This window comes from Emydura macquarii, unplaced genomic scaffold (genome assembly GCF_026122565.2).
Source record: "Emydura macquarii macquarii isolate MOO-44397 ecotype Brisbane River unplaced genomic scaffold, CSIRO-AGI_Emac_v2 contig_306, whole genome shotgun sequence".
Lineage (NCBI taxonomy): Eukaryota > Metazoa > Chordata > Testudines > Chelidae > Emydura > Emydura macquarii.
Genome location: NW_027130443.1, coordinates 2575045 through 2600646, shown reverse-complemented (window position 1 = coordinate 2600646; position 25602 = coordinate 2575045). Strand labels below are relative to the sequence as shown.

Genomic DNA, 25602 nt, shown 5'->3' with positions numbered 1-25602 from the left:
GTTTCTTATAGTAATCCAAAGTAACATCTCTTCCTTGTGCCGTACAATTCCTATTACTTCTAGAGTGCCACAATTATTTATAATGAAAACCAACAAAATCTCTTATAACCTTCCAAACTCGATGGACATACTTCAACACATTCTTTGATAGTACATATGCATTTTGTGTTATTTAGGAGCTGCAACGGAACGAGAGACATTGTCCACATATAGAGAGATGTAGATCTGACTCATGAGGCAAGCGAATATGCAACTTTAATTTGGGGTGAAAGACATATTGATGAGGCAAAACAGGTTATCTGTGGGATATTTGATTTACAAGGTGAAAAAATGTATCGTTTTCGTTTGGGGTGAAAACCTGTGATTTGGGTTTCTTGAGGTAAGAAGTAGTTTGCCCCGTTTGCCCCAAGTTATTTCTAGTTTGATTAACTCACAGCTTCCCAGTTCAACTCTCAGTGTGCATTGAGCCACTTTGCATAGGAAAGCTGGGCGTTATCCTTGGCTGGTAACTTTTGGGAGTTCTTTTTAGCTAGGTTGGAAGGAGAAAGAGGCTTTATACGTATGCAAATGATGAGAGAGTTTTGCCTCGGTGGTTAGCAATCATCCCATTTCACCATTTCCTGGGTGGCGGAACTCCTAACTGGAGTTGATCTGTGCATTCTTAGAAAAAGTGTCTCACGTGATGGTAACCATTTTCTTACTGCCTGTGCTTGCTGGGTGGATCCTATTTTGGGATAACAGAGGTGGATATTTTCTCACTTTTGAGGACCAGGAGGAATTAAGTTATTACTCATTCAAAGTATATCTGTTGTCCTACCACTTACACTTCACAGTGAAGCGAATGTTCTCCCGCAGACTGTGCGTGCTGGTCTGGGCCATGGTCTAGTTCTGCAGTGCTCTCTCCTCGCTGGTTAGACTGGGCTCCCCATCACAACAGCTGGGCATCCCTTCCCTCTGGGAAGGTGGAGAACACAGGCCCAAACTTTCACAGGTGCCAGCTTGTTCAGGGTGTCCAGCCTTGGGTGCCATGAGCTGGGAACCCCCAAAGATGGGAACACTTTTGTGAATTCTACCCTGGATCTGCCATGCCACACTGGGGCTGGAGACGGGACTAGAAACAGCTGACTGCCCCACAGTGGCCAGGGCTCTGGGAGACACAGGCGTCTGTGTGGTTGCATAGGCCTCAGGAAGCATGTGTAGATGGGAGGGTGTGTGCATCACGGGCATTAAGTGAGTTGGTGAGGTGAGGACATAGGCATGCATATGGGAACAGAGCAGAGGTGGGTGTCGGTGCTTCTCTGTGGCAGAGGGGAAGTTCCTCTTTGCCTCCTTCACTGCAGAGATGTGGGTTTGCAGGGGGCTTGTCCGGATCAGACTGTGTTTGCCACCATTGACTCTTTCTTCCCATTTTTCTGATTGTGGGTCCTCCAAGAGCTCTGCATGCCTGATCCCTTTCACAGCCACCGGGGTGTGCACAAAGTGACTCACTAAGGTCTCCTTGGTCTCTCGGCTGATCACAGCTCTTGAATGTGGCCAGCTAAGAGCTGCAGAGGGAGGGAAGGAGGGCTCGGCTAGGGGCTGCTTGTTGCCTCATAGCGGGAAGAGATTTTATTCCTGGTCGGGAGGAGAACATGCTCTGCCCAGGAGAAAGGGTGGCTCGTGTTTTTATTGTTTCTGTCCACTTTGATCCCTTTTCTCACCAGGACTTGAATGTGCAGATCGTCCACCATGCGGCTACCATCTTCCTGATCAGTTTCTCCTACTGTGCCAATTACATCCGCATTGGGACTTTGGTGATGGTGATCCATGATGCTGCGGACTGTTTCCTAGAAGTGAGCACCACAGGCTATGGGAGGGGTAAATCCCTGTTCAGCCCAAGAGAAACTGAGCTTGCTTTTCCAATGAGTACAGGGGAAGCCCAGTGAGTCAGTGCAGAAGCCTCCAGCTGTGGAGACTTGTGCTGGAGTCTGGCTTAATCCACATGTGAAAAGAGCTAGGTGGTCTCAGACTGGTCTGTAGAGGACATTTCTCCCTATCCCAGCTCTGCACTGTGCGCAGGGTCTGCCTGAGGGCCGCACTGGGCAGCAGTAGCCGGGTAATTGCAAGTCGGCCCTGAATGGGAGGAGCTGGGTGGGGCTCTGGTCTGGCACAGCACCCGGCAATGCAGTGGAGTTGACAGGTGCTGGCTGAGATGTTTGGGGGCCAAGACTGGAAAAGCAGAGCACTGCAGCTCCAGAGGATGGCCCGTGGGCAGAGAACTGGGGGCTCATCACACACCTAAACACATGCCTTCCCCCATGTGGGCTGGGAGGTCAGCCTTCACAGCCCTAGACGCCCTACTGAGGGGGCAGCCATGGGCTGGTGCGCTACCCCTGCCCCTCTTCCCACGGGCCCTGCCGTGCGCTCGCAGCTGGGGCGCTCTCTGGGCCTGCTCGGTTTTACTTTTCTTTTTCTTTTCAGCCAACCAAGATATTCAATTACATGAAGTGGAGACGAATTTGTGATGGGCTCTTCCTCATCTTCTCAGCGGTTTTCCTCACCACCCGGCTGCTCATTTTCCCCTACAAGTGAGTTTGCGCTGAAGTGTGGCTGTTCAAACGGGAAGCAGTCGGCCTGGCCCCAAACCGCCAGCTACAACCTCTGCTCCCTCCACCCCAAGCACCTGCTCCTCCTTAGCAAGCCTGCAGCACGGGCGTCTGGGACCAGCCGTGCTCCAGGGACCATGTGGCCAATGAAACCCTGCCTGGGAGGCTGACAGACCAGAACGATTCCCCGGCACAGGGTGTGTCAGCGAGTTACCATCTCACAAGGCCTCTGGAGGTCATTCTCCACCCCCCACACCTCGCCTGGGCTGCTCACCTGATGCAGGCCTCCCCATGGCTGGTCACTGCTGCACCCCTGTGGTCCCTCCCTACCCCTTAGTGTGAGCACGCCCATCTGAGACAAAGAGTGCTGCCACCTCTCCAGATGTCTCCCAGACACACTGAAACACGGCGCAGAGCGGTGAACTGTCCTGCTCCCGTTATTGGGACTGGAGAATCAACCCTCAGTGACACATCATGTCGTCAGTCACTGCTCGGCATCGATGGGTTCCGTGGAGGGAGGCAGGTGTGAATGAAGCCGCAGGGCTGAGAGGAGCTGCGGCGAAAGAAACGCAGCGGGAGCAGAGGTGGCTCCCAGAGGCCGGGAGCGAGGATGAGGAAGGCAGGAAGGGGCAGGAACCGCGGTGGCTGAAGGGGAGCAGATTGCCCCATGGAGGCGATGTGAGGGCATTTCCCCATGGAGGGAGGAATGTGACGGTGAGACAGCAGGCCAATAATAAATAATAACTAAACATGGCATTACTGCAGAAGGGCCAGATTCTTCCCTTGGTCTCTGTGCAGCCCCTGGGAGCTCCAGGGGGATCATTGTTTGCATCGCGCGGGGTCTGTAGTTCTGAATTTATCCCTGGCCTCCTGGCCATAGTTAAACGTGGAATCCAGCCACTCCCTCCAGTGCAGTGACACCCTGGGCTGGGGCAAGACTGTACTTTGCTTTTCATGCAGATACGGGGAGATGAGTCCAGAGAAACAGGCACTGGACAAACAGCTAAACTTCCAACCTGCCCATCAGCTGGGGGCGGGTCCCCGAAGGACACACAGAAACTGAGGCACACATTGAGTAGCTCACTCAGAGCCAGAAATGTGCTTGGACACCACTTAGCTCTGAGCTGGCAGCAGGCAGCGCTGCAGGAGCCCTAGAAGTAACTGGGGAGCCAGGACTCTGTACAGCCTGCACTGGGAGGATCTCAGCACCCAGCCAAGGGGCTGAAGATCAGAGTGAAGGTGCAAACGATGCAGCAGGGGCAGAGAGCAGCTTCACAGAAGCCAGTTGCTTTCCCATGTGGACAGGCCAGGCCTGATCCCTTCATGCACTCAGCAGCAAGCACCCAGAGCCAGGGCAGCTGCTCGCTCAGCTCCACGACAGGAGAGTTGGAAAGAGGAGAAGCAGTTCTGGGCAGGGAGCGAGGGCTGGGCAGAGGTCAAAGGGTGTGTGCCAGCCAGCCAGCCCCACAATTTGGGTCTTGGGAAAAATAAGGGGAGGATGGGGCCATGACAAAAGCAGGTGTGAATGGAAAGGGTGTCTGAACCGGATTGTAGAGGGCTCTGGGGAACGTGTGAGGGAGGGAGCATCTGACCCTGTGTCCAGCAATGGCCCAGAGAGGCTTGAGAGACAAGCACAGAGCACCCCAGTGCACCTGGCTGATTGCACAGGCTGTGTGGGTCTGGAGGGGAGCACGGGGCAGATTTCAAGGACCACAGCCCTTCTGTGATCACCCTCTGCCCCGAGGCCTGCTCCCACATATCATCTCCCTGCCTGCAGATGTCACCGGATGGGCAAAGCCCTTTAAAGCTCTAGCCATAGTCTGAGTCTCCTGCAGCTAGGAGTCCTGCAGGCTGTGGCTGTGCCTGGTGTGATCAGCTCTTTACTTGTATTCCTCCTGAACATACCGGCCATTAGATCTGCTCATGGACAGTGACACCAGCGTTTGCAGATGTGGCTCTTGTTTTGGGTGCCCGACTTGAGGTGCTCCAAAGGCTGAACACCCAGTTCCACCCGCAGCCAAAGCACCAAGGCACCTACGCTCCATTCGCTGGAATGGCCCCAGGGATGGCGAGAGCACCGCTGCACGCTGATCACCCCTGCCCCCAGCCACACCCAGTGGGACCCCTGCACTGGGAACGGCTAGGGAGAAGTGGCAGAGGAGCCAGCTAAGCCGGCTTTCCACCGCCTGGAGACAGGGCTTAATTCATCCTGAAAGAGGAGCCGGGGCGGGGGCTCAGCCCCAGCACAAATCAAGCACTGCCCCCACCCAACCAGGCTCCAGGGTGCTTGTGGCTGCTCTGTGCCACCAGAGGGGTGCAAAGCAGTGGGGCCACCATGCCCCAGAGGCAGCTGCCCCTGCTGATCACAGGCCCGGGCTTTGGCAGAGAACCCAGTAAGGACAGCGTCTGTCTGAACGAGATGTGGAACCAGTGCTAAGGCCTGCGGTGTGCCCTAGACAGGGAGAACTTCTGCCGCCTGCGCTCAGCAAAGGAAAGCTCATCCCTGGGGGTGCTGAGGTCTCCCAAGTGTCCTGTGCAGGGACAGAGGTGCTGACCTGGACTTCGCCCGGGGCTGTAGCTGAGCCTTGCGAGGTTGGCTTTTGATTCCTGCTTAGTTGCTCACGGGGCCGTTCTCTCTTCTGCAGGGTGCTGCACAACACCTACTACTACTCCATGCAGCTGTACCAGCCGTTCTTCGGCTACTACTTCATGAACGCTCTCCTGATGGTTCTGCAGCTGCTGCACATCTTCTGGTCCTGTCTAATTATTCACATGGTCTACAGATTCATCCTCTGCGGCACGGTACGTAGTCATCCCCTGCACCCTCCCTCTAGAGGACTGGGGCGCTCAGTTGTCCGTCCACCCTGGACTGTCTCCATCCTCGTAGAATCCCAGGGCTCATGTTCCTCGCCTTGCAGTGCTGGGGCCAGACACAGGCAGAGCTGGCCTCAGAGGTGAAACTTCCATGGAAGTTAATAATGGGCCCCAACCTGACATCTCTGTTCAGGGGGATCCAGGCTGGAGTCACAGGGAGCTTTGCCTGAGTAAAACTGGCATAAAGAAGGAGTCAGGACCGTCAATTTGGGGCCAACGTGATCTGCATTTGTCACAGAATCCTAGCCACTGGAGAAGGGGAACTCTGTCATGTCACCTCCCCTGGGGCATCTTTTCCAGGGCTCTTCCAGTCCTGCCTTCTCCAGTTTAAGTGTTACTGATAGGGCCGGTGAGTCTCACCTAGAGCACATTCTGTCCCACTGAACCGCTGCAGAGAACGAAATGCTCTCCCGAAGGCACAGTCTTAGCATTGGTAGCTTGCCAGAAGCTGTGCTGTAAGAAGGGGCAATGGGTCATGCACTTTAGCAATGACAGGGAGGGCCAGCGTAGGGTCCGATGGGAGCTGATTTCACAGCTAAACTGTCTTTCATTGGCCTCAGATTCATAGACTCATAGAAGGTGAGGGTTGGAAGGGACCTCAGGAGGTATCTAGTCCAACCCCTGCTCATAGCAGGACCAACCCCGACTAAATCATTGTGACACTGTGTCCTGCAGGACCCAAGACTGAGCGGTAACCATGTCCTGTTCCAGTCCAGATACAAGGCTCTTTGAGCTGCCTTTCTGAAGAGCAACACAGAGCAACCCTAACTTACTAAGTGAAAAATAACTCATGCACATTACACATCGTTTTCCCTGGGGTGGAGAGTGGAGAAGATCAGAATTTGACAGACATTAGTTTGCTGATTTAGTTTCCTAGTTCTGGAAGGTGCTCAGATATCATGGTGATGGGCACAGTGTAAGAAGATGAACAGAATAGAAAAAAAGGCTTATTAAAAGAGGAATGAGTCATAAGGAAAAACACACTCAGTTATATCAGAATAAATTCATGGTCTATCTACAAATGCTTCACCTTGTGGTACCTGCGATAATATATTTCAGAGACTTTCAAATTCAGCAGAGCTCAGCAGGAAATAACAGTGCAGCATCTGCACCCAGGCGGGTAAACTCTGCTTTTAACGATAAAGAATTTGAGTGGCTCAAGCAGTGTCAGGAAAGATGTGGAATAATCTCCTCTGCTTAGAGAAAATCAGCCAGAGAATTCACACAGTCAGTCAGAGACTCCAGCTCCTTTAGTGGGTTGAGTTTCCTCCTCCATTTTATTCTCCCGTAAGAGTGCAAAGAAAAAAATTTCGCCAGTCAAGCAGGGGTGGGACTAGATACCTCCTGAGGTCCCTTCTAAGCCTCATCTGCTATGATTCTTTGGAGTGCAGGGCAAGTCAAGGAGCCGGTCCCAGTCCTGCAGTCCAGCTCACGGGGCTCAACCATTCTAACCAGCCCCAGAAACAAACCCCCAGGATTGGGGAGCAGCTTCCCAGGAGCTGCCAGTTGCCTTCTGCAGGGTATCAGGGACAGCCCCAGCAACTAAGGGGGGATTTGCAAAGTCACCTATGAGATGTAGGAGCACAAGTCCTTTCAAGTGACTGTCAAAGGCAGTTGGGCGCCCAGCTCCCATAGGTGGTTCGGAAAATCCCACCCTAAAACGTCAGACCCTCTGAGCTTCCCAGCAGTCCCCAGGACTCAGGCAGAGCTCAGCAGAGCTGTCTGAAGCTGGCGTCCCTGGGGTGAAGCTGCTGCTGCAGTCCTGCCAACAGCCACGCAGCTGAGAGAGCTCCTGTGCCGCTGGTCCTGTCTAGTTTTAAATGACTGGAGCAATCGGACTTCCACCTCCTCCCGTGGGAGACGGCCCCGCAGCCCGGCAGTTCTGACTCTCCGCAAATTCTTCCTGAAACGAAGCTTGATTTTTCCTTTGCCTAATTCCATCTCATTGCTCCCAGTTCTAGTCCCACTAACCAGCACAAACAGTTCCTCCCCCTCAGTGTTTATACCCCTCCTAGCCCAGATGGGCATATTCAGCTCAGAGCCTCTCTCCCTGTTCTCTCCAACTCTCTAGTCATTTTGATTCCCCACTCTGAGTGTTGGCATCATTATAATATTACGATGCCCAGGACCAGGCACAGTACTGCAGATACCTGGCCAGATTAACGCCCCTGCTCCAGTCCCTTTGGACTGCTCAGGCAGCACAAAAGAAGTAGAAATTTTCCAAAAGTCCTGCCATCCGAGGTCCCCAACCGGTATAGAACTGGGAGAGCCTGCTGTTGTGCCTCCTTCCAGCGCACAGGGTGGGGAGGGGCTAAGTATAATGCACTCCAGCAATCCCCAGCTGGTGTATAGTCCTTGGGGGGCCTGTCACCCATCTGCTGGAGTGTAGGGCAGCCCAACGGCTGCTCAAAGCTGTGCCTGGGACCAGAGAGAGAACCAGGAGACATAACCGGCCCAGCCTCTCCCCAGATCTTATCGTGTGATTCCTCATGTCTTCCGCAGCCCCACTCGCATCAGTGACGTTATTAACAATGGCTATCTGTCATGGCAAAAAGTGTGGGAGAAGCTGTGGCTTCGTCCCAGCAAAAATGAGAAAGGCTCAGCTGTATGGAAACCGGCAGCGTCACAGGGTGGCACTGTTGAGAGTAAAAGATCCGGTATTCTGCCATTCACAATGCTTTTAATAATTATTAAATAAACATTAAGTAGTTATTCAAGAGCACTAATAACTACAAAGCTTTATACTTCCCTAAAGTTTTAAACGACGCTAATTAATATTGATAATACAATATCAATGGAATTAGTTAAATCAAGGAGTTTACAATAATACAGCTTAAACAAGACAGCAAATGCTCTGGAGAATAATCCTTTGGATGTGTAAGAAGGAGACTATTGCACAGAGTAGGGAGGTAATATTAGCCCTGTGTACAGATGGCGTTAGGAGACCATTGACTGGATAATGTATCCCTTTCAGGTGTCCACGCTTCAAAAAAAAATTAACAAATTGGAAAGAGTTACTAAACAAACCATGGAAATGATTGGAGGTCTGGAAAACCTGTCTTAGAGTAAAAAACTAAAGAAGTTCTATCTATTTAGTTTACCCAGGAGGAGGTTAAGAGGTGGTTAGGGTTGTTCTAATAACTGAATATTCATTTCAGGTGTAAGTCCAAAAGTATAAAAAATAAATTATTTGGAGTTGACTCAAAATGAAAATCTTTCACGTTTTCCAGAAAACAAAACATCAAAAATGTTTAATTTTGGGCCGACTGAAACATTTTGGTTAACCCCAAATTAAATGTTTTGTTTCAATTTTGAGGTTTTTAAAAATGTCTTTATATGTTTTTAAAGTAGAATTGAGGGAAATCCTGAGACAAAATGTCTTTCCAAAACAAAAAGTCTAAAAGTTTCATTTTGGAAAAGCCAAAACAAATCATTTCGGCAGTTCTCATTTTTTTGACTGAAATTATTCACCGGCAAAATCAACCCAAATTCACAGTTTGTTATGGTTGACCCAAATTGGCATTTGTCGGCCAAAAAAAAGTATTCACACAATTTTTTCCCCAGCTCTAGACGTGATTTGATCACAGTCTGTCGGCACCTACGTGGGGTGAAAATTTCTGACACTAGAAAGGTCTGTGCAAAGGCACAAATAAACTGGAAACTGACAATCGACAAACAGAGACTAGGCATGAGGTACACATTTTGATCAGTGAGGGTAATTAACCATTGGAACAACTTACCTATGGCTGTGGTGGGTTCTCTGTCACTTGAAGTCTTGGTTGTCTCTTTCTAAAAGGTTTGCTCTAGTTCAAGCAGAAGCTACAGATCTGATACAGGAATCACTTTGTGACATTCTGTGGCCTGTGTTATGCAGGATTAGACTGGAGGATTGAAACGGACTGTAATGGATTTTGCTATGAATCGCCATAAAGTGCATTTACAGCAATAACCCGGTACTGTTACAATCACCTTGACATGCAATGCTCCCCACTGTACAGCCGCCACAGTTCTTCGAGTGACTGCTGAGGTGTGTTCCAGTCAGGTGCGCGCAAGATGCTGGAGAATTTTGCTTAGCGGTACCCACAGGGGCAGTGCTTGCATTTCTGGTCCTCATAGCCTCTGCCATGGCTGTATAAAGGGCAGCACCAGCCCAACTCTCTCAGTCCCTTCTCACTGCCCACAGCTAGAGTTGAAGCATTTGGTGTGGTGTTTTCCTCACACATTTTCCTGTCTCAGTCTTCTGAGATGTTACAGTAAATAGTTGACAGTTAGTAGCAATACCCTTACTATTAGCTGGGCATAGTTAGTTAGGGTAAGTAGTCCTCTTGGCGGGATCTCCTCACCGCAGTTCAAGCACTGTCCATCATGGCTGTTCCTGGTAGTGACTCCCACACGTGGTGTTTATTGGGTCCAGGAGAAGGGCACACTAAAGAAAGGGGCTCCATCTGCAAGTTTCTTCAGAAAAGAACGCAGGTGGCAAGAGATGTGAGATGTGAGCAGCCCCGTATGGACCAGGCCATGAGGCCTGCACAGGTGCTGGGAACCTCCACAGAACATCCTGCCTCTCAGACAACTTCGGATCCACAATCAGCAGGTGTCCCTCGGCCAGACTCTGCTGCCTTCCCCAGGAGGAAGAGAGATCACTTTCCTCCCTTGGTTATTCACAAAAGGGTCCGCAGCCACTCCGGAGCTCGGGGAGAGTCCCCCTCCTTCACCAGGAGGAGTGCAGACTGGCACTAGGATTCTTTAGGTACATGAGATAGAGCTGGGCTATCTTCAGCACCGCCCGCACTCAGAGTGGACAGTCGAAGTCACCTTCGGATCGCTACCAAGGACTCCATTGCACAGCTGTTGTCTTCGGTACCAACCATGACTGTGATACAGACCACATCTTCAGGATCGATACCGACCCCAGTGCCATCCTCAGCGTCCAGCCGAGTGGGAGCGTGATACCCCTGCCAGTCCTCGGGGTGACTTCTTCACTGCCTTGGTGCCCATGGGGTCAGCATTTCGGGTTCTGGATGAGGCTGGATGTTTGTTCATCCCCCTGAGGTAGCTCCCCTGTTACCTTCTGAAGACTCTGAAGGTTCACTGGGATCAAGCTTGGAGACATCCTTCCCCTCTCCCTCACCATCCAGATTCTGTTCTAGGAGATGGTTGAGATTCCTGTGCAACGCAATCGGTACCGGGATCGGCACAGGCCCCACAGTCGAGACCGGGGTTCTTGAGCTAGTTCCTACTGGCCAGAAGTGCCATATACCTATCCTCCATGGGATGTGCCGTGTTCAGTAAAGTTCCGACCCTCGAACCACACCAGGGCACAGTCACCCAACCAATCCGTGATACCACCTGCTCAGCCCCCTCAGTACAGACTCCCAGGGAGGCTGCTTCCCCAGAGCAGGTTCAGACTGAGCCACTTATACGGGAACCTGTACTGCCGCAGGAGATTCCAGTGGCTCCACTTCCATCTTCGTCCTCCTCCCCAGGTGACGCCATGGTCCTGTAGTGTTCGTCCCCATGCATGAAGATTTTAGGGCACATCAGGCGCTTCTCAGACGAATGGTTTCAGCCTTGTGTATTCAGGCTGGGTTTGTGCAAGAAAATATGCACAATCTGGTTGACATTCTTCAGTCCTTGGCCCTGGGGAGGGTCACGCTATCTATAAATGAAGCACTGTTAGAACCTGCCAAGACTTCATGGAATACCCCAGCTTCCTTGACGTCTCCAGCAAAACGTGCAGAGAAGCGTTACTACATTCCTGTGCAGGGGTTCGAGAGCTTTTATTCACATCCTACCCCAGCTCACTTGTAACAGCAGCTAATGCGAGGTCACAACAAGGCAGATACAAATCTGTGCCCCAGGACAAAAGAGGTTAAGAGACTGGATCTCATGGGAAGAAAAATCTACTCGACTTTGTCCTAGGAACCACTGTTCTAATATGATTTTGGGAGTTGGGGTTGGTAGCAAAATTCACATACAAGTTACCTGAATCCTCTAGGGTGTTCATTGCAGAAGGTCAGCTGGTTGCCAAGACATCTTTGCAGTCGCCACCATGCAAACCAGATGCAGCTTTCCGGCATTTAGCAGCGTGGCTGGGACATAGTTAGATGAGGATGAAGGGCAGTGCTGAGAAGCAGTTCACAGGATCTTGCTTAATAGTAGAAAACCATCTACTAGATCTACTTAGCAAAGCAGAAGTCTCTTCCAATTTGGTCAATCTCAAAGGAAATCCGGCCCATATCAGCTCATGTGCAGGACATTTTGGACTACCTGCTACATTTGAAGTCTTTGCGTCTACCCCTTAGCTCGTGGAGTGTTCACTTGGCAGCAATCTCAGTGTTCCATCCTCCCATGCAAGAAAAGTCTGTTTTCTCAAACTCATGGCAATGAGCTATCTGAAGAGTATTGTCCACCTCTTTCCTCCCGTAAAGGAAATGGTCCCACTTGGGGACCTTAGTACTGTGCGGGCCACCTTCCGGGATCTCTGTCTGAGCCGATAGCATCCTGCTCGTTGTCTCTTCTCTCACAGAAGACAGCCTTTCTTGTGGCTACAACATCTGCAAGTCGAGTCAGTGAATTACAGCCTTAACGGCAGAGCCTCTACATACCCCATTCTTTGGAGACAAAGTGTCCTTGAGGCCACATCCAAAGGGTTTGTCCAAGGTAGTTTTGCAGTTTCACTTTTAACCAGGTTATTTACTTGCCCGTATTCTTACCTAAGCCTCACTCAAATGCGGATGAGCAGCATCTCCAGACACTAGATGGAGGCAGTGCTTGGCATTCCACTTCTTGTCTCCAGGTCATCCAGTTTCCGCACAGATAGTCTCCAGGTGGAAAACTTTCTGTATTGCCACAGCTTACGGAGTAGCTCACACTACACCCCCACAGACATTACGGGCTCATTCAACAAGAGCCCACGCGATGACAATAGCATTTCTCAGCGATGTTTCAGTAGTGGACATTTTCAGGGCTGCTGCGTGGTTCTTCCAGGCATACTTTTTCTAGATTGTACGCTGTTACCGCAGCATCTAGGTCAGATGCAAACTCTGAGAACACGTACCAGAACTGTGTGAGAGTGGTACACACATCTGCAACCCCTCAAAGAAGAAAATATGGTTCTTTACCTGTAATGTACCTGTTGTTCTTCGAGGTGTGGGTGCAGACATGTATTCCATGACCTGTTCTCCGTCCTCTCTGCATCGGAGGCTCTCGCCTTGGATTCCTCTGCTCTGGGAACTTTGTGCTGCCTGTTGACAAGTGCTGACTTGTCAATAGCAACCAGTGCAATGCACAGTGGATGTGGCAGTTCAGGACTAAGCTGTAAGGGCAGAGTCTGCCAGAGCTGGCACAGGGCCTGCCCAAATCAGGTTTTGGCAGTAGACAGCCCATCAGTCCCTCACTTTCCTTGCTCTGAAATTCACCACCACATTTGGTTTTAAATGCCTCGGATGGCACATGATAAGACCTCTCAGGTGTGAGCTTGTGTCCGTCTGTGACAGAAATGTGAGTCAGAAGCTGGGTTATATTGGCTGGGTCGCAGACTATAAACATGGTCCCAAGCAGACATGCCGACAGGGGCCCCACTTAGATGCTAGTCCTGGGGGCTGGTGGATGGGCAGAAACATAGGGATTGCCAGAATGGATCATGCCTGTGGTCCATCTCATCCAGCATCCCGTCTCTAACAGGCAGTCCCGTGGCATCAGCAGCCACTAACAATCTTTTAAACCTTTTATTAAAGATGCAGAAAAGAGGGAAGAACAACAAAGCCTTTGAAATGTAAAATCTGAAGGCTTCTGTTTTAACAGCAGCCCTCGCTCCCTTTCCCTTTAGCTGGAGAGTTTTGATGAGGAAGACCCCGTCTGACTGGGGATTAAAGATGGGAATAGCTCCTTTTGGGAGAAGAGAAAAGGCCATTTGAGATGGGCTGGAGCTGCTGCTGCTGTTACTAAAGTCCGACCCTGCTTTCTTTGAGACAAACAGCCCCTTCCCCTGAGGGCAGAGAAGAGATCAGCTAAAATAGACAGTGTAACTGACTCTTACTTGCAAACTCCCTGCTGGAGGAACACAGGCCCGGCCCATGGTGAGACCCGGCACGTTTGTTCCAGCGTTGGGCTGTGCACAGCAGTGCTTTAGGCTGCCTCGCTGGCCGTGGTCTGACAGCTGTGTTGCAAAAGAGAACGTCTTGGCTGGCTAAACCGCTAAGCAGAAACCAAAAGGAGAGAGAGAAAGAGAGAGAGAGAGAAGAGAAAAGGTGGGGCAGGAAACAACACAGCCGGGAGGTGATGAGAGCAGGAACCCAAGTCTCACCTCCCAGATGTTCAGGGTTCAGCACAAGCCGGAGACGGTGGCGAGAGGGGAGGACGTCTCTCACGATCAGGACACTGATGGTACAACAGTGTCCCAGTGGATCCCAGGAGATGATGGGGGGCAGCCATGACGCTCACTCCTTTCCATCCACTTGTCTCGCAGACATTTTGATCCATCGCTAACGTCTCTTTTTAAGGACCCACAGAAGGGGTGATGGCCAGAATAGCCCGTCCCCTCATTATTTTGTCCTCCAATTAGGCCTAATCACTGACACACCAATTTTGGTCCATCAATTTCTGGTATCAGTCTCCTTGTTTACCAGTCACAGTCTTAACTCAGTCCTTGGATGGTATCCGCGGGCCTTTTTGTTTGGACCAGTTCAGTCTCCCTAACCCGTCTGATATCGCAGGCTGAGCTGGAATTTGATAACTTGCAGTCCGGGCCTCAGCACAACACAGGTTGTCTTGAGTTCTGAAGCATGAGGTTTAGTATCTCTTCCTAAATGTTATCGCCATTGACTCTGGTAACTTGAGACTTGTTTCCAAGGCTGTGACACCTACTGGATAGAGCACTAGATTGGGACTATTTCTGGCTTTGCCATTGGCTTGCAGTGTGACCTTGGGCAAGTCACTTCCCCACTCTGTGACTCAGTTTCCCCATCAGTATAATGGGGATAGTGATACTGACCTGCATTGCAAAGTGCTCTGAGATTAACAGCTGGAAAGTGCTAGCTAAGAGCGGGGTGTTGTTATTGTTATAATTATCCATATAAACATCTACCCCTTTTCTGAATCCTGCTCAGTTCCTGCCCTCAGTGATCTGCTGAGCCAGGAGTTCCACAGCTGCATGGAGAAGTTACCCTTGGATGGGTGTTGAAGTTCCCACCGTTGACTGCCTTGCTGCCTTGTGCTGTGAGACAGGGAGAACAGAAGTTCCTGGTCTACCTTCTCCAGACCAGTCATTGTTTAATGGACTTTTATCACGTGCCTCTTATTCATCTGTCTCAGGCTGCTGGGCAAGGGATTGGGGCCAAGGCATTTCTCTAGGGTTTGTGAAATGGCTGAGAAGCTTTTAGCTAATCTACGTTCAATGTAAAGACACTGGTGAATAATGACGGTGATTTAAATCAGCTCGGACTAACTGCTCTCACACCCACAGTCCATTTCACACCCCTTCCATCCAACCACTCCTGGTGCAGCATGGGTTGAACAGCCAACATTTTCACCCCTGCTAGAACTGGGGGCAGGTGGCCTGATTTCAGAAGGGCTGAGCGCCTGGCGCTCCCGTTGGCGCCTCTGGCAGTTGAGGGTGCTCAGTGCCTCTGAAAATTGGGCACTGGGACTCCCTGCTCTCAGACTGTACAGAGCAGGGATTCTAGCTAGGACAGTCCCCACGACCGCTTACAGCCGGTCAGACCAAGCAAAAGCACAGGCCAGGATGGTTTCAATCTCCTCAGCCAGTCCAGCCTGGCTGGGAGTGTTTGGGAAGTAAAACCTCCCCAGCCCAGGAGCTTGATGCGCCTCTGCGACCTAAGGCTGCTTCATGGCCAGTGCAGCAATTCCTGGCATCAGCTGGGATTGTCGCTGGGGTGAGTGCAGAGGGACAGTCAGCCCATTTCAGGGAGAGACTCTCCACCAGGCAGCCCGGGACGACAAGGGAAAGTGTTTGCTAAAGCTGAGTGACAGAAATGGCAGCTGGGATGCAGGGGCAGCAGAACGGGGGGGCAGGAGGGTGCTAGCACCTCCCATAGTGGAAGTATTGGGTGGACTGCACCCCCGTGTAAATCACACACCCAAGGGAAGGGTGGAGGTGAGGTTGGGACCCAGAGGGACTGGAGCAGCTGCCTCAGAGCCTTGGATCTGTCCGAGGAGCAAGGAGGAACCCCCAGAACCTCCTTCCAGGCTGGGGCTGGCTGCCTCCCTAAAGCCTCCGAGTCTAGTACCTCCCCATCCCTCCACTCCCCTTCCCCTACAGGAACCCATCCAGTGGCTCAGACACCACTGCTTCGTCTGCAGCCTTCATCGCATGTGTTGCCTCTGATTGAAAATGTCTCTCTCCTGCAGATGGAAAGAGACTTGAGAAGTGATACAGAAGAAAGTGACCAGGCTGAAGAAGAGAGAGAACAAATGAGGGAGAAAGAGAAAAATGGGACCATGCATTTCAGCAACATCACAAACAACAACTGCATCCCGAATAGCGGAGCCCGGCAGCTAAGCAGCGGAGCCCGTCTCACCAACGGCCACGCCAAAGACAGATAGCCTGGGCCAGGCCTGCTGACTGGCCAACCCAAACCGAACACAGCCCAGCGTCCCAGGGACTGTCTTGCTCATTGTGTAGACCTAGAGGGAAGCAATTTTCATTTCATAGCTGAATTCCTGCTTCGGATAACAGAATTGTGTGTTAGCACTTCCTAGGTGAAGGATGCTTCTGCTCTTTTCTCTGCTAAAAGCTTTGCACAGGTTATAGCCTGGAAGGGAATAAAAAGAAAGGGCTCTAACAATACTAGAGATATTGTTAACTATCTTGAACAATCCTCTGAACAGCTGATAAATGTTTAGCAAGTTTAATTTAAGTCTCACCTGACTAGCAGCATTTGCCAGGAGTCTGTTAGCCCTGCCCAGCACTGTAGAGACGATATGGGCATGTGGCTATGAAGGATTAAGGCTAGCAGATCAGTTTCAGTCTCTTTAGATGATATGACAGTGATGCCTGTTTGGGCAGGTGTGTACCCGCACCAAGCTGATACTGGGCATCAGTGGAAGTCAGGGAGATTTCATCCACAGGCAAAGTGATAGTGATTGACTGCTGGAGAAATGTGTGTGTGGAGAAACGTGAACGTTTGTTGCTGATGGGACAGACCTCAGTCCTTCCCATGAGGGTGAGGTTCTCTGCGGTGCACACGCCATTCAGAGAAGGTCGTTAGAAGATTGGGGAAGGAGAGGGGAGTTCAGTGCTTGGTTTGGGTCCTGGGTAGCTCCTGCCTAGAGTTGGCCAGTTCATGCAGCTGTTCACCAGCTGTCAATATTTATCCTTTAAACCAGTTTGTCTAGGGAACACGGTGTTAAAAGGGAAAGGGGGCCAGAGACATGGACCGTCTGGGTGGCAGTGCTGCACCAGAGGTGCTGGTGATTTCACCTTGCCGTGAATAGTGCAGTAAGAGCTATCTGCAGAGTTGGTTTTTGGTAAGAAGGGAATTGCTGTGCTGCTTTCTCCCTCAAGGGAAAGGGGATCCAGAGAGAAACTGCTGAACCTCATGGCATGATGCTTTAATCGAGACATGTAGTTCAGGACTCTGCCAGGACTCAGTAACGTAAAAGATTGGAGCATTAGTCCATGAAGTCATGATGCAACTCTGATTTCTGTTTGTTTTATACTTCATGTGAGCCTCTTTGCATGCCATGTGCTGAATAACCCTAGAAACTGGAAACTCTAGGAATTAAAAAAGAGCTAAATTTGTATGAATTGAATCTCCATCATGTCAATGTACATTTGAAATATAAAGCCAGGAAAGCATGGAGCTCTTTCTAATGGTGACATGAGACAGCTGCCCCAGCTTCACGACTAAGGGAACCATTCAGATGTTCTCCTGGATGTGCTGAGTTGAAAAATGAAATGGGTAGAGTAAGGTCCTGAATTGATGAGCCTGAAGCACATGCTTAAAATTAAACACGTGCTTACGTGCTTTCTGGAGGGGATCTCTAAACGAACATATCGGGCGTGGGATGGTTTTCAGAAAGTTCAGCGGAATGGTTGGCAGGAGAGGTGGCTGTGATCGCCGAGTCCATCTCTTCAGGGTTTGTTTGTTTTCTTCTGAATAAAAAGTTACTGGGTGGTTCCAGAAAAAACTCTGTCTACCATGGGGACATTTCAGGGACAGCATCGCATTGCTGGGAACCAGTGAAGCTTAGAGGCTGGTAACAGGGTTTCAATTCATCTGTGTTACTGGAGATAATTGTCCCTGAATGTTGGGACCTAATTTAAAGTTCAAATTAAATGTCCTGTAAACACTTGTGTCTCTGCTAACTCCAGTGTGAAATCTTCCTTTGTGTCTGCAAGTGACACATGATTGTCTTTGGCAGGGAAGGGTCACTTTGTATTGCTAAATGTAGAAGTTCTCTATAAATAACGTTTGCAAGGTTCAGTTGTCTAAGGCTCCTTCCCACCCTTTGCCTGGCAGAAACCTGTTTGTCAGCCCTGCCTGAATTTAGGCTTTAGAAACATATTTTCATGATGCACACGTAACTCCTTCCATAAAACCTGGATGTATATTTCACAACAATATTAATGAGCAGAGTGAGGCTGGCTTTCATTGAAGATCTCACATGATATTTTGTATGACTCAGTGCTGTGAAAGCGTGTGCTAGGCACAGTACGTTTATCAGGCCAGTCCGGAGTTGCTGTTCCAGAGCAGTGAGCCCTTTGCCAGCTGACACCCAGGGGCCTCTGTGTTACACTGAGGCAAGTTACACTAAGGCAAATCATCAATATAGTTATACACTGCAGTGCAAAACTCTTACGTAGCCCCACTGCCCTGCCATGGCTCACTTAGTGAATCACCTCAGTGAAACGCATGGGCCCAAACAGAACTGCACCGGAGCAAATCTCCTTAATACACAGGGGGCCACAGTGCATCCTGGCTTCTCGTGGGGTCTCGTAGATTGGAAGCAGGGGTTGCCTCCACTGGGTACGTGGCATAGCAATGTGTGTCTCACCTGGGCTCAGCAATAATCCATAACAACGCAGACTCGGCAGACGCGTGAGCTGCTGTCTGTCTCTTAGTCAGGGGGGTGTTTAAGGGTATCAGGGCAGGATCCCACAACCTCCCTGAGCACCAATCTCCCCGTAGAATCAGAAACCCATTTTTAGAGCGTGGCCTTGGCAACTCATGATAACTAGGTAACTGTGGGAGTATCACAGCAGCCTGCAGCCACATTTCCTTTCTGGGGAGGCTGTGCGCATGCACACACAGAGATCTCTGAGCTTTAGTCTCAGTTGTCAGGTTCAACCAGGCAGCACCAGGTGCTGCACCCGGCAGGAGAAGGAGAAAGGCAGCATTATACCAGCTCCGCTATCCCCCAGCCCCAGGCAGAACTTAGTGCAACCATAGGGGAGAGATTCCTATAGCAGCGAGAAGGGACGTTAACACTGTCAGTTGTGTTTGAAGTTGCATTTTTAAAGATGATTGCATATCGGAGTGTGTTGTGTGCCAATGGTACGGAACTACAGAAAGAGACGCTTCCTCCAACACTGAACAAGGAACTTTAGCAGAATAAGGAAACAGCCCTGGGCCTCAGCTGAGGGTAAACTCCAGATGTTTGTATCCTGAACAAATGCTTGCCCTGCCCACACTAGTCTCCATAAACCTGTGTGCTCCCGTGAGTTAACTGGAAGCAAGAACTCTAGCAAAGACAAGCCCTTAAAATCCTCCCCATTCCTGGAAGAGGCTGACACATATAGTGAAGCCCGGGTAAGGCTCCTGGCTGGCAGTTATCTAAGGATTTTTGCTCACTCCCGACTTGCTGTTTCTGCACCGCCATCCTGGCCAGAGGACCTGCACTGCCTGCCTGAGTAATACTGAAAGTTTCATCAGATGTGATCTCTACTTGACGGCAGCCAGAGCAGAGATGGTTACGCCAAATAGTCCAACAAAATAATTGCAAAGCCTCACGCTGGCCAACCGCACACGTTCCAAAACCATGAGTCAACTCCTAAAAATCACAAGACTCTAAAAACTGTGTACTCTTGTCATTTTGTCAAGCAAATCACTCACAGAGCTAGTTTGCATTTGTGAATAATTTGCATGTGGTTATAAACTTCATTTTATAAAGGATGATGGGTGGAGCTCCCTGAGGTGGGTCTGTTTGATTCAGCCAGCCAGGCGGGCCCGGAAAGAGACCTCCCCCCTGAACCACACTGGGTGCCCCCTCAGAAGCAGGGAGGGGCCAAACCTCCTGGGGAACAAATCACAAAATGCTGTGGTGGGAGGAGGTAGCAGGTCCAGCAGGCAGCTGCCAGGATGGGACAGGGCAGAGCGCCCAGAAAGCAGCCACCGCTCCGCGGAGGGAGTGGAGGAGCCAGTCAGCACTGCCCAGCTGCGGCCCATGCAAAGGTGGGGAAACAGCCCCAGAGAGCTCCCAGGTGGCCAAGCGCCTGCTCCAGGCCTGGCCTGTGGCTGACGTGGCCGATGCCAGGAAGTGGTCTGCGGCGTGTGGGGCACGTACGGTTCTGCTGGCCGAGGTGGGGGCCTGGTGGCGGAGGAGGAATTTCCCATCTAGCGATTCCGCTCTCCTTTCGAGGTGTCCTTACACCTGGCTTCAGCAGGAGCCCGCTGTGTAGTTGTGCTGCCCGAAGGTCTCCCACAGCCAGTGCTGAGCCCAACAAAGCCAAGAGGGAGGGGCAGCAGTCCTCACACGGCCGCAGCCTGGGGCAGCAGATGGAAACAGGAGGGGGGACTCTCACTGCGCCCCCCAGGGAGGCAGGGCCAACGGGGGGAGCTCTGCTCAGCACAGCCTGGGAGCAGAGGGGACGGGAGACCTCCTTTGGGTCGGGCTAAGGCGGGGAGCTGCCCCTTTGTGACAAAGTGAGAATATTTTGTAATGTTTTGATGAATCCCCCGATATTTTGCATAGCTACCCAGTGGGGGAAAGGATGAGCTTTGCTCTCGGGGCAGGCTAAGCAACAGCGACCTGTGCCTCACCTCCCTATCGAGGCAGAATGAACAGAGTCATAAAGGAACTGGCTGAAACCAACCCAGGGGGTCCAGAGAGACAACGCAAGCTGCTATGACTCCCGGATTTCCCTGCCTCTAGGAGGGAAGCTGAGCAAATACCCCAGGTCAAGAACAGAGGGCTGTGAGATGGGGGGATAAGTGCAAGCTCCAGAAGACGCTTGGGAGCTCTCAGACCTGAAAACGGACCAGGGGAGGAAGTCAGAGAGAGACAGAGCCTGAAACCGGAGGTCACTCCAGGTTGGGTGGGGCTGCGCGGTGACTAGGCTGTGGGTGATGCTTTAACCTCCATTTCTCCGTGCTGGCCTACGGCCGCCCCACAATGAGCTCGGCTGGTTTGAAAAGGCTGCGTCAGTGTCACTTGCTGAGGTGCGCTGGCCCTGACGAGAGGACAGGGGTCGGTCTCACTTGGACTCGCTGAGCAGCGCTCGGGGGGGGGGCAGTAGGAGGGCTGGAGCCCAGCGGTTCAGTCTCTGGTGGCGGTGAGGCCACATGTCCAAGCCCATGGGAAGAGTGAGACCCTTGGGATCTGATACGTCAAAGTGGTTCCCCCAAGAGACTGTTCTAAAGCTGGGGGCGTAGCACCGCGCCTGTGGCTCGGTGACACTGACATTAGCGCCTGGCTGCAGCTCATGCCCCTGGTGTCCGAGCTCCCGACACAGTACGTCCTTCAGCAAGGCCACGTCCAGCGGGTGCCTGACGACTGGAGAATCGCCCTGCGCCGGCTCCGTTTGCAAGAACACTAGAGTGTGTGGGAGCTACGATGGCTCTGTACAGATCAAACCTAACACCAAAGCAAGGAAAAGAAAAGTGAATGCATCTCCCCCAGAGACACCCCCTCCTAGACCCATCAGCCAACACGCCACAAGCTGAATCCTGCCTCAGTTGGGCTGCCAGCCTCCAACACCCCTCCGCCAAACTGCCCCCACCACAGCCAGCAAGGCTGCCCCTGGCCTCCCCACAATCTGGTCACACTTGGGTGTTTGGGGAAGTTCCTGGTTGCTGATTTGGTACCTGGCGAGAGCCTGTCTGAGCTTCCTTAGATCTCTGTGCTCAGCCCCCTGGGATGTGGCTCCAGTCCAAGGATGCGTGTAGCAATACGGCTCCGGGTTGCAGAGTGCTGTGAACTGAGCCAAATGTTCTGATCCCTATCACAGGGAGTGGGAAGGTTTGCATCACACAGCTGGGAGTCGGTGAGGAAGGCCAGGGAGTGTCCAAGAGAGGATGCTGTGACAATGTCGTCTTCCCAGGGTTCTTTGGGCTGGAGAATGAGGGAACGCCTGCCTAGCCTGCTCCGTGGAGGTCTTGCCTCTGGCCCTGGAACACAGCCCTATAGGTAGTTCTTCCAAACTATCTGCCCTCCCAGGACTGCTTCCTTTTGCCTGCCAGGCCTGGAATGCAGCCAAGTGTGCAGCAATCGAGTTTCTGGCTCCTCTTCCTTTCGAGGAGATGAAAGCCTTCAGAGGCTGAAAAATAATCAAGCAATCTGGGTCTTCTCCCACCTGGAGTGGGGAGGGGGTGGAGGAATATCAAAACCCTGGCAGGCAAAATTAGACAATCCCATCTGATCTCAGGAGAGGTTCCAGGCCCACTCAACGAACACCTTGCAGTCTGAAAAAGAAAAGAAAATCCTCCCTGCTCCAGAGGGGACCCAAAGAGCCGTGGGAAACAGAACAAAACTGTGCAGAGCTCTGCCTCTTCCCCACAGCAGCCCAGCCACGGACTCACAACTAGCAGCTGATTTCCTCTCCTTCGTGCTAGCCGGGCAGCAGGTTGCAGTAGACTCTCCTTCCGTTGCACAGTAGCGATCGAACGCAAAGGGAGGTGTCACTTGACCTGTAAAAATCTACAGAATCATCATTTCACTGGCATGTCCCCTACGGCAGGGCAGGGAGAGCTCACTCCGCCCCGCCCCCAGCACCCTGCTCCAGGGCCTCCATTTGGTGGAAATATTGATAACACACTGTCATGGGAAATGGATCTGCTGGGATATCATTGGGAAGCCCTGTCCCGCCTGTGCACAGTGGCACGAAACAGGACAAGCCTAGCACAGTTATGTACAAATGTACTCGAGGCCGTGTTTAAAAATAAAATGATGCTTACATAAAAAAAGCCATTGCTCCTTGGTAATCGTAGGGAAGCTAGCCATGACATGCAGGACTGAAAACATTTATTCATGAAAGTCATCATCAGTGTCGTCTGGATCTAGAGGGGCATGTTATCACACTGATTCTTGGCCGTGCCACATTTGCATATCTGTGTACAAGGCACCCCAAACATTTGCAGGGTGGTGAACATTAGGGCTTTGCACACAAGCGTTCGATTATCTGAAGGATTGATTCAGGGGCACAGGGTATTCACACAGAACTGCTGTGTTCAATCCATCCTCCAAGACCCATCCATGCCCGGTAAGAGGGAGTAGTTTTGAATGTGCGTGATCATGCCAGAGCCATTCCATTGCCTGATAATTTGTCCTCTTGATAGCTGGCATCCCATGTCAGTGGCAATTTTTTCTCCGTTTGTCTGTTTCTTGGAAAACATCCATCGATGTAGCTCTGCAGGTGTCATAATTTTGGTCTTCAAATGGTAAACACAGCATCTCAGTAAGATCTGTACTGGGATCTGTGCTGTTTAATATATTCATAAATGATCTGGAAAAGTGTGGTGGCAAAGTTTGCAGGTGATACAAAATTACTCATGATAAAGTCCAGAGCAGACTGCGAAGAGTTACAAAGGGATCTCACAAAACTGGGTGACTGGGCAACAAAACGGCAGATGAAATTCTATGTTTATAAATGCAAAGTAATGCACATTGGGAAAAATAATCCCAACGATACATAAAAAATGATGGGGTCTAAATTAGCTGTTAACATACAACAAAGACATCTTGGAGTCATCGTAGCTAGTTTTCTGAAAGCATTCACTCAGTGTGCAGCAGCAGTCAAAAAAGCTAACAAAATGTTAGGAACTATTAGAAAAAGGAAAGATAGTAGGACAGAAAATAGCACAATGCCACTGTATAAGTCCATGGAATGCCCACTCCTTGAATATTGCATGCAGTTCTGGTCACCCCTTTTCAAAAAGGATATATTAGAATTGGAAAAAGTACAGAGAAAGGGAACAAAAAATATTAGGGGTATGGAAAAGCTTCCATCGGGAGAGAGATTAGAAAGACTGTGACTGTTTATCTTAGCGAAGAGATGATTAAAGGGGGGATGTGATAGAGGTCTATAAAATCATGAATTGTGCATTGAAAGTGAATAGGGAAGTGTGGAACTGTGGAACTTTCACCAGGGGATGTTTTGAAAGCTGAAAGAATTACCTGGGTTCAAAAAAAGAGTTAGATAAGTTCATGGAGCAAAGGTCCATGAATGGCTAGTAGCTAAGATGGTCAGGGACACAGCCCCATGTTCCAGGTGCCCTATAACCTCTGACTTCATTACTTGATAGTTACCTTGTTCAGTTCATTCCTTCGGAGGCATCTGGCACCAGTCACTGTCAGGATGCTGGGCTAGTAAGACCACTCTTCTGGCTCAGTATGGCCATACTTATGGTCTTATAATTTGGTCTTTCTAGCAGCATCACATCGTGCAAGGGTGCGGAAGCCTGGCAGTGCAGCAGCTTTTAATAGTCCAGGTGACAGGAAAACATCCCTGAGGGCTAAAATACTGCTCGAGCATGCAGGAGTAAAATCAGGAAGGCCAAAGCACAAATGGAGTTGCAGCTAACAAGGGATGTGAAGGGTACAAGACGGGTTTCTTACAGGTATGTTATCACCAAGAAGGAGGTCAGGGAAAGTGTGGGCCCCTACAGAATGGGGAAGGCAACCAAGTGACAGAGGATGTGGAGAAAGCTGAGGTATTCAATGCTTTTTTTGCCTCTCTCATCACAGACAAGGTCAGCTCCCAGACTACTGCACTGGACAGTACAGAACAGGGAGGAGGTGAACATCCCTCAGGGCTGAAAGAAAGGTTGAGGACTATTTAGAAAAGCTGGACATGCACAAGTCCATGGGGCCAGATGCAATGCATCCGAGGGTGCTGAGGGAGTTGACTGATTGATTGCAGAGCCATTGACCATTATTTTTGAAAAAGGCAAATATAGTGCAGTGCCCATCTTCAAAAAAGTGAAGAAGGAGTATCCGGGGAACTACAGACCGGTCAGCCTCACCTCAGTCCCTGGAAAAATCATGGCGCAGGTCCTCCAGGAATCCATTTTAAGGCACTTGGAGGAGAGGAAGGTGATCAGAAACAGTCAACATGGATTCCCCAGGGGCAAGTCATGCCTGACCAACCTGATTCCTTCTGTGGTGAGATGAGTGGCTCTGTGCATGTGGGGAAAGTGGTGGACATGATATATCTTGATTGTAGCAAAGCTTTTGATACGGTCTCCCAGCCAGCAAGTTAAGGAAGCATAGGTTGGATGAATAGACTGAAAGGAGGATAGAAAGCTGGTTAGATCATCGCGCTCAATGGGTAGTGATCAACGGCTCGATATCTAGTTGGCAGCTGGTAACAAGGGGAGTGCCCCAGGGGTTGGGCCTATTTTGTTCAACATCTTCATTAATGATCTGGAGGATGGAGTGGATTGCTCCCTCAACAAGTCTGCAGATGACACTAAATTGCGGGTTACAGTGGCCAAGAACCTGGATATGAGTCAGCAGTGTGTCTTATTGCCAAGAAAGCTAATGGCATATTGGGCTGCTATAGTAGGAGCATTGCCAGCAGATTGAGGGAAGTGATTATTCCCCTCTATTCGGCATTGGTGAGGCCATATTTGGAGTATTGTGTCCAGTTTTGGGCCCCCCACTACAAGAAGGATGTGGACAAATTGGAGAGAGTCCAGGGAAGGGGAATGAAAATGCTTAGGGGCAGGAGTACATGACTTATGAGGAAAGGCTGAGGGATCTGGGCTTGTTTAGTCTACAGAAGAGAAGAATTGGGGGGCAGGAGAATTTGATAGCGGCCTTCAACTACCTGAAAGGGGGTTCCAGGGAGGATGGAGCTAGGCTGTTCTCAGGGGTGGCAGATGACAGAACAAGGAGCAATGGTCTCAAGTTGCAGTGGGGGAGGTCTAGGTTGGACATTAGGAAAAAAATTTTCACTAGG

At 50.7% G+C, this 25602-nt stretch overlaps 1 protein-coding gene across 1 annotated transcript in view; it reads left to right on the top strand.

Moving 5' to 3' along the window:
- CERS4 (ceramide synthase 4) overlaps positions 1–17908 on the top strand; it is an 89458-nt gene extending 71550 nt beyond the window's left edge. The window contains exons 8-11 of the mRNA XM_067556998.1: positions 1704–1832; positions 2461–2567; positions 5231–5387; positions 15831–17908. Coding sequence (XP_067413099.1) covers positions 1704–1832; positions 2461–2567; positions 5231–5387; positions 15831–16025 — 588 coding nt within the window. The 3' untranslated portion in view covers positions 16026–17908. The remainder of the gene's footprint in view (positions 1–1703; positions 1833–2460; positions 2568–5230; positions 5388–15830) is intronic.
- The last annotated feature ends 7694 nt before the right edge of the window (positions 17909–25602 follow it).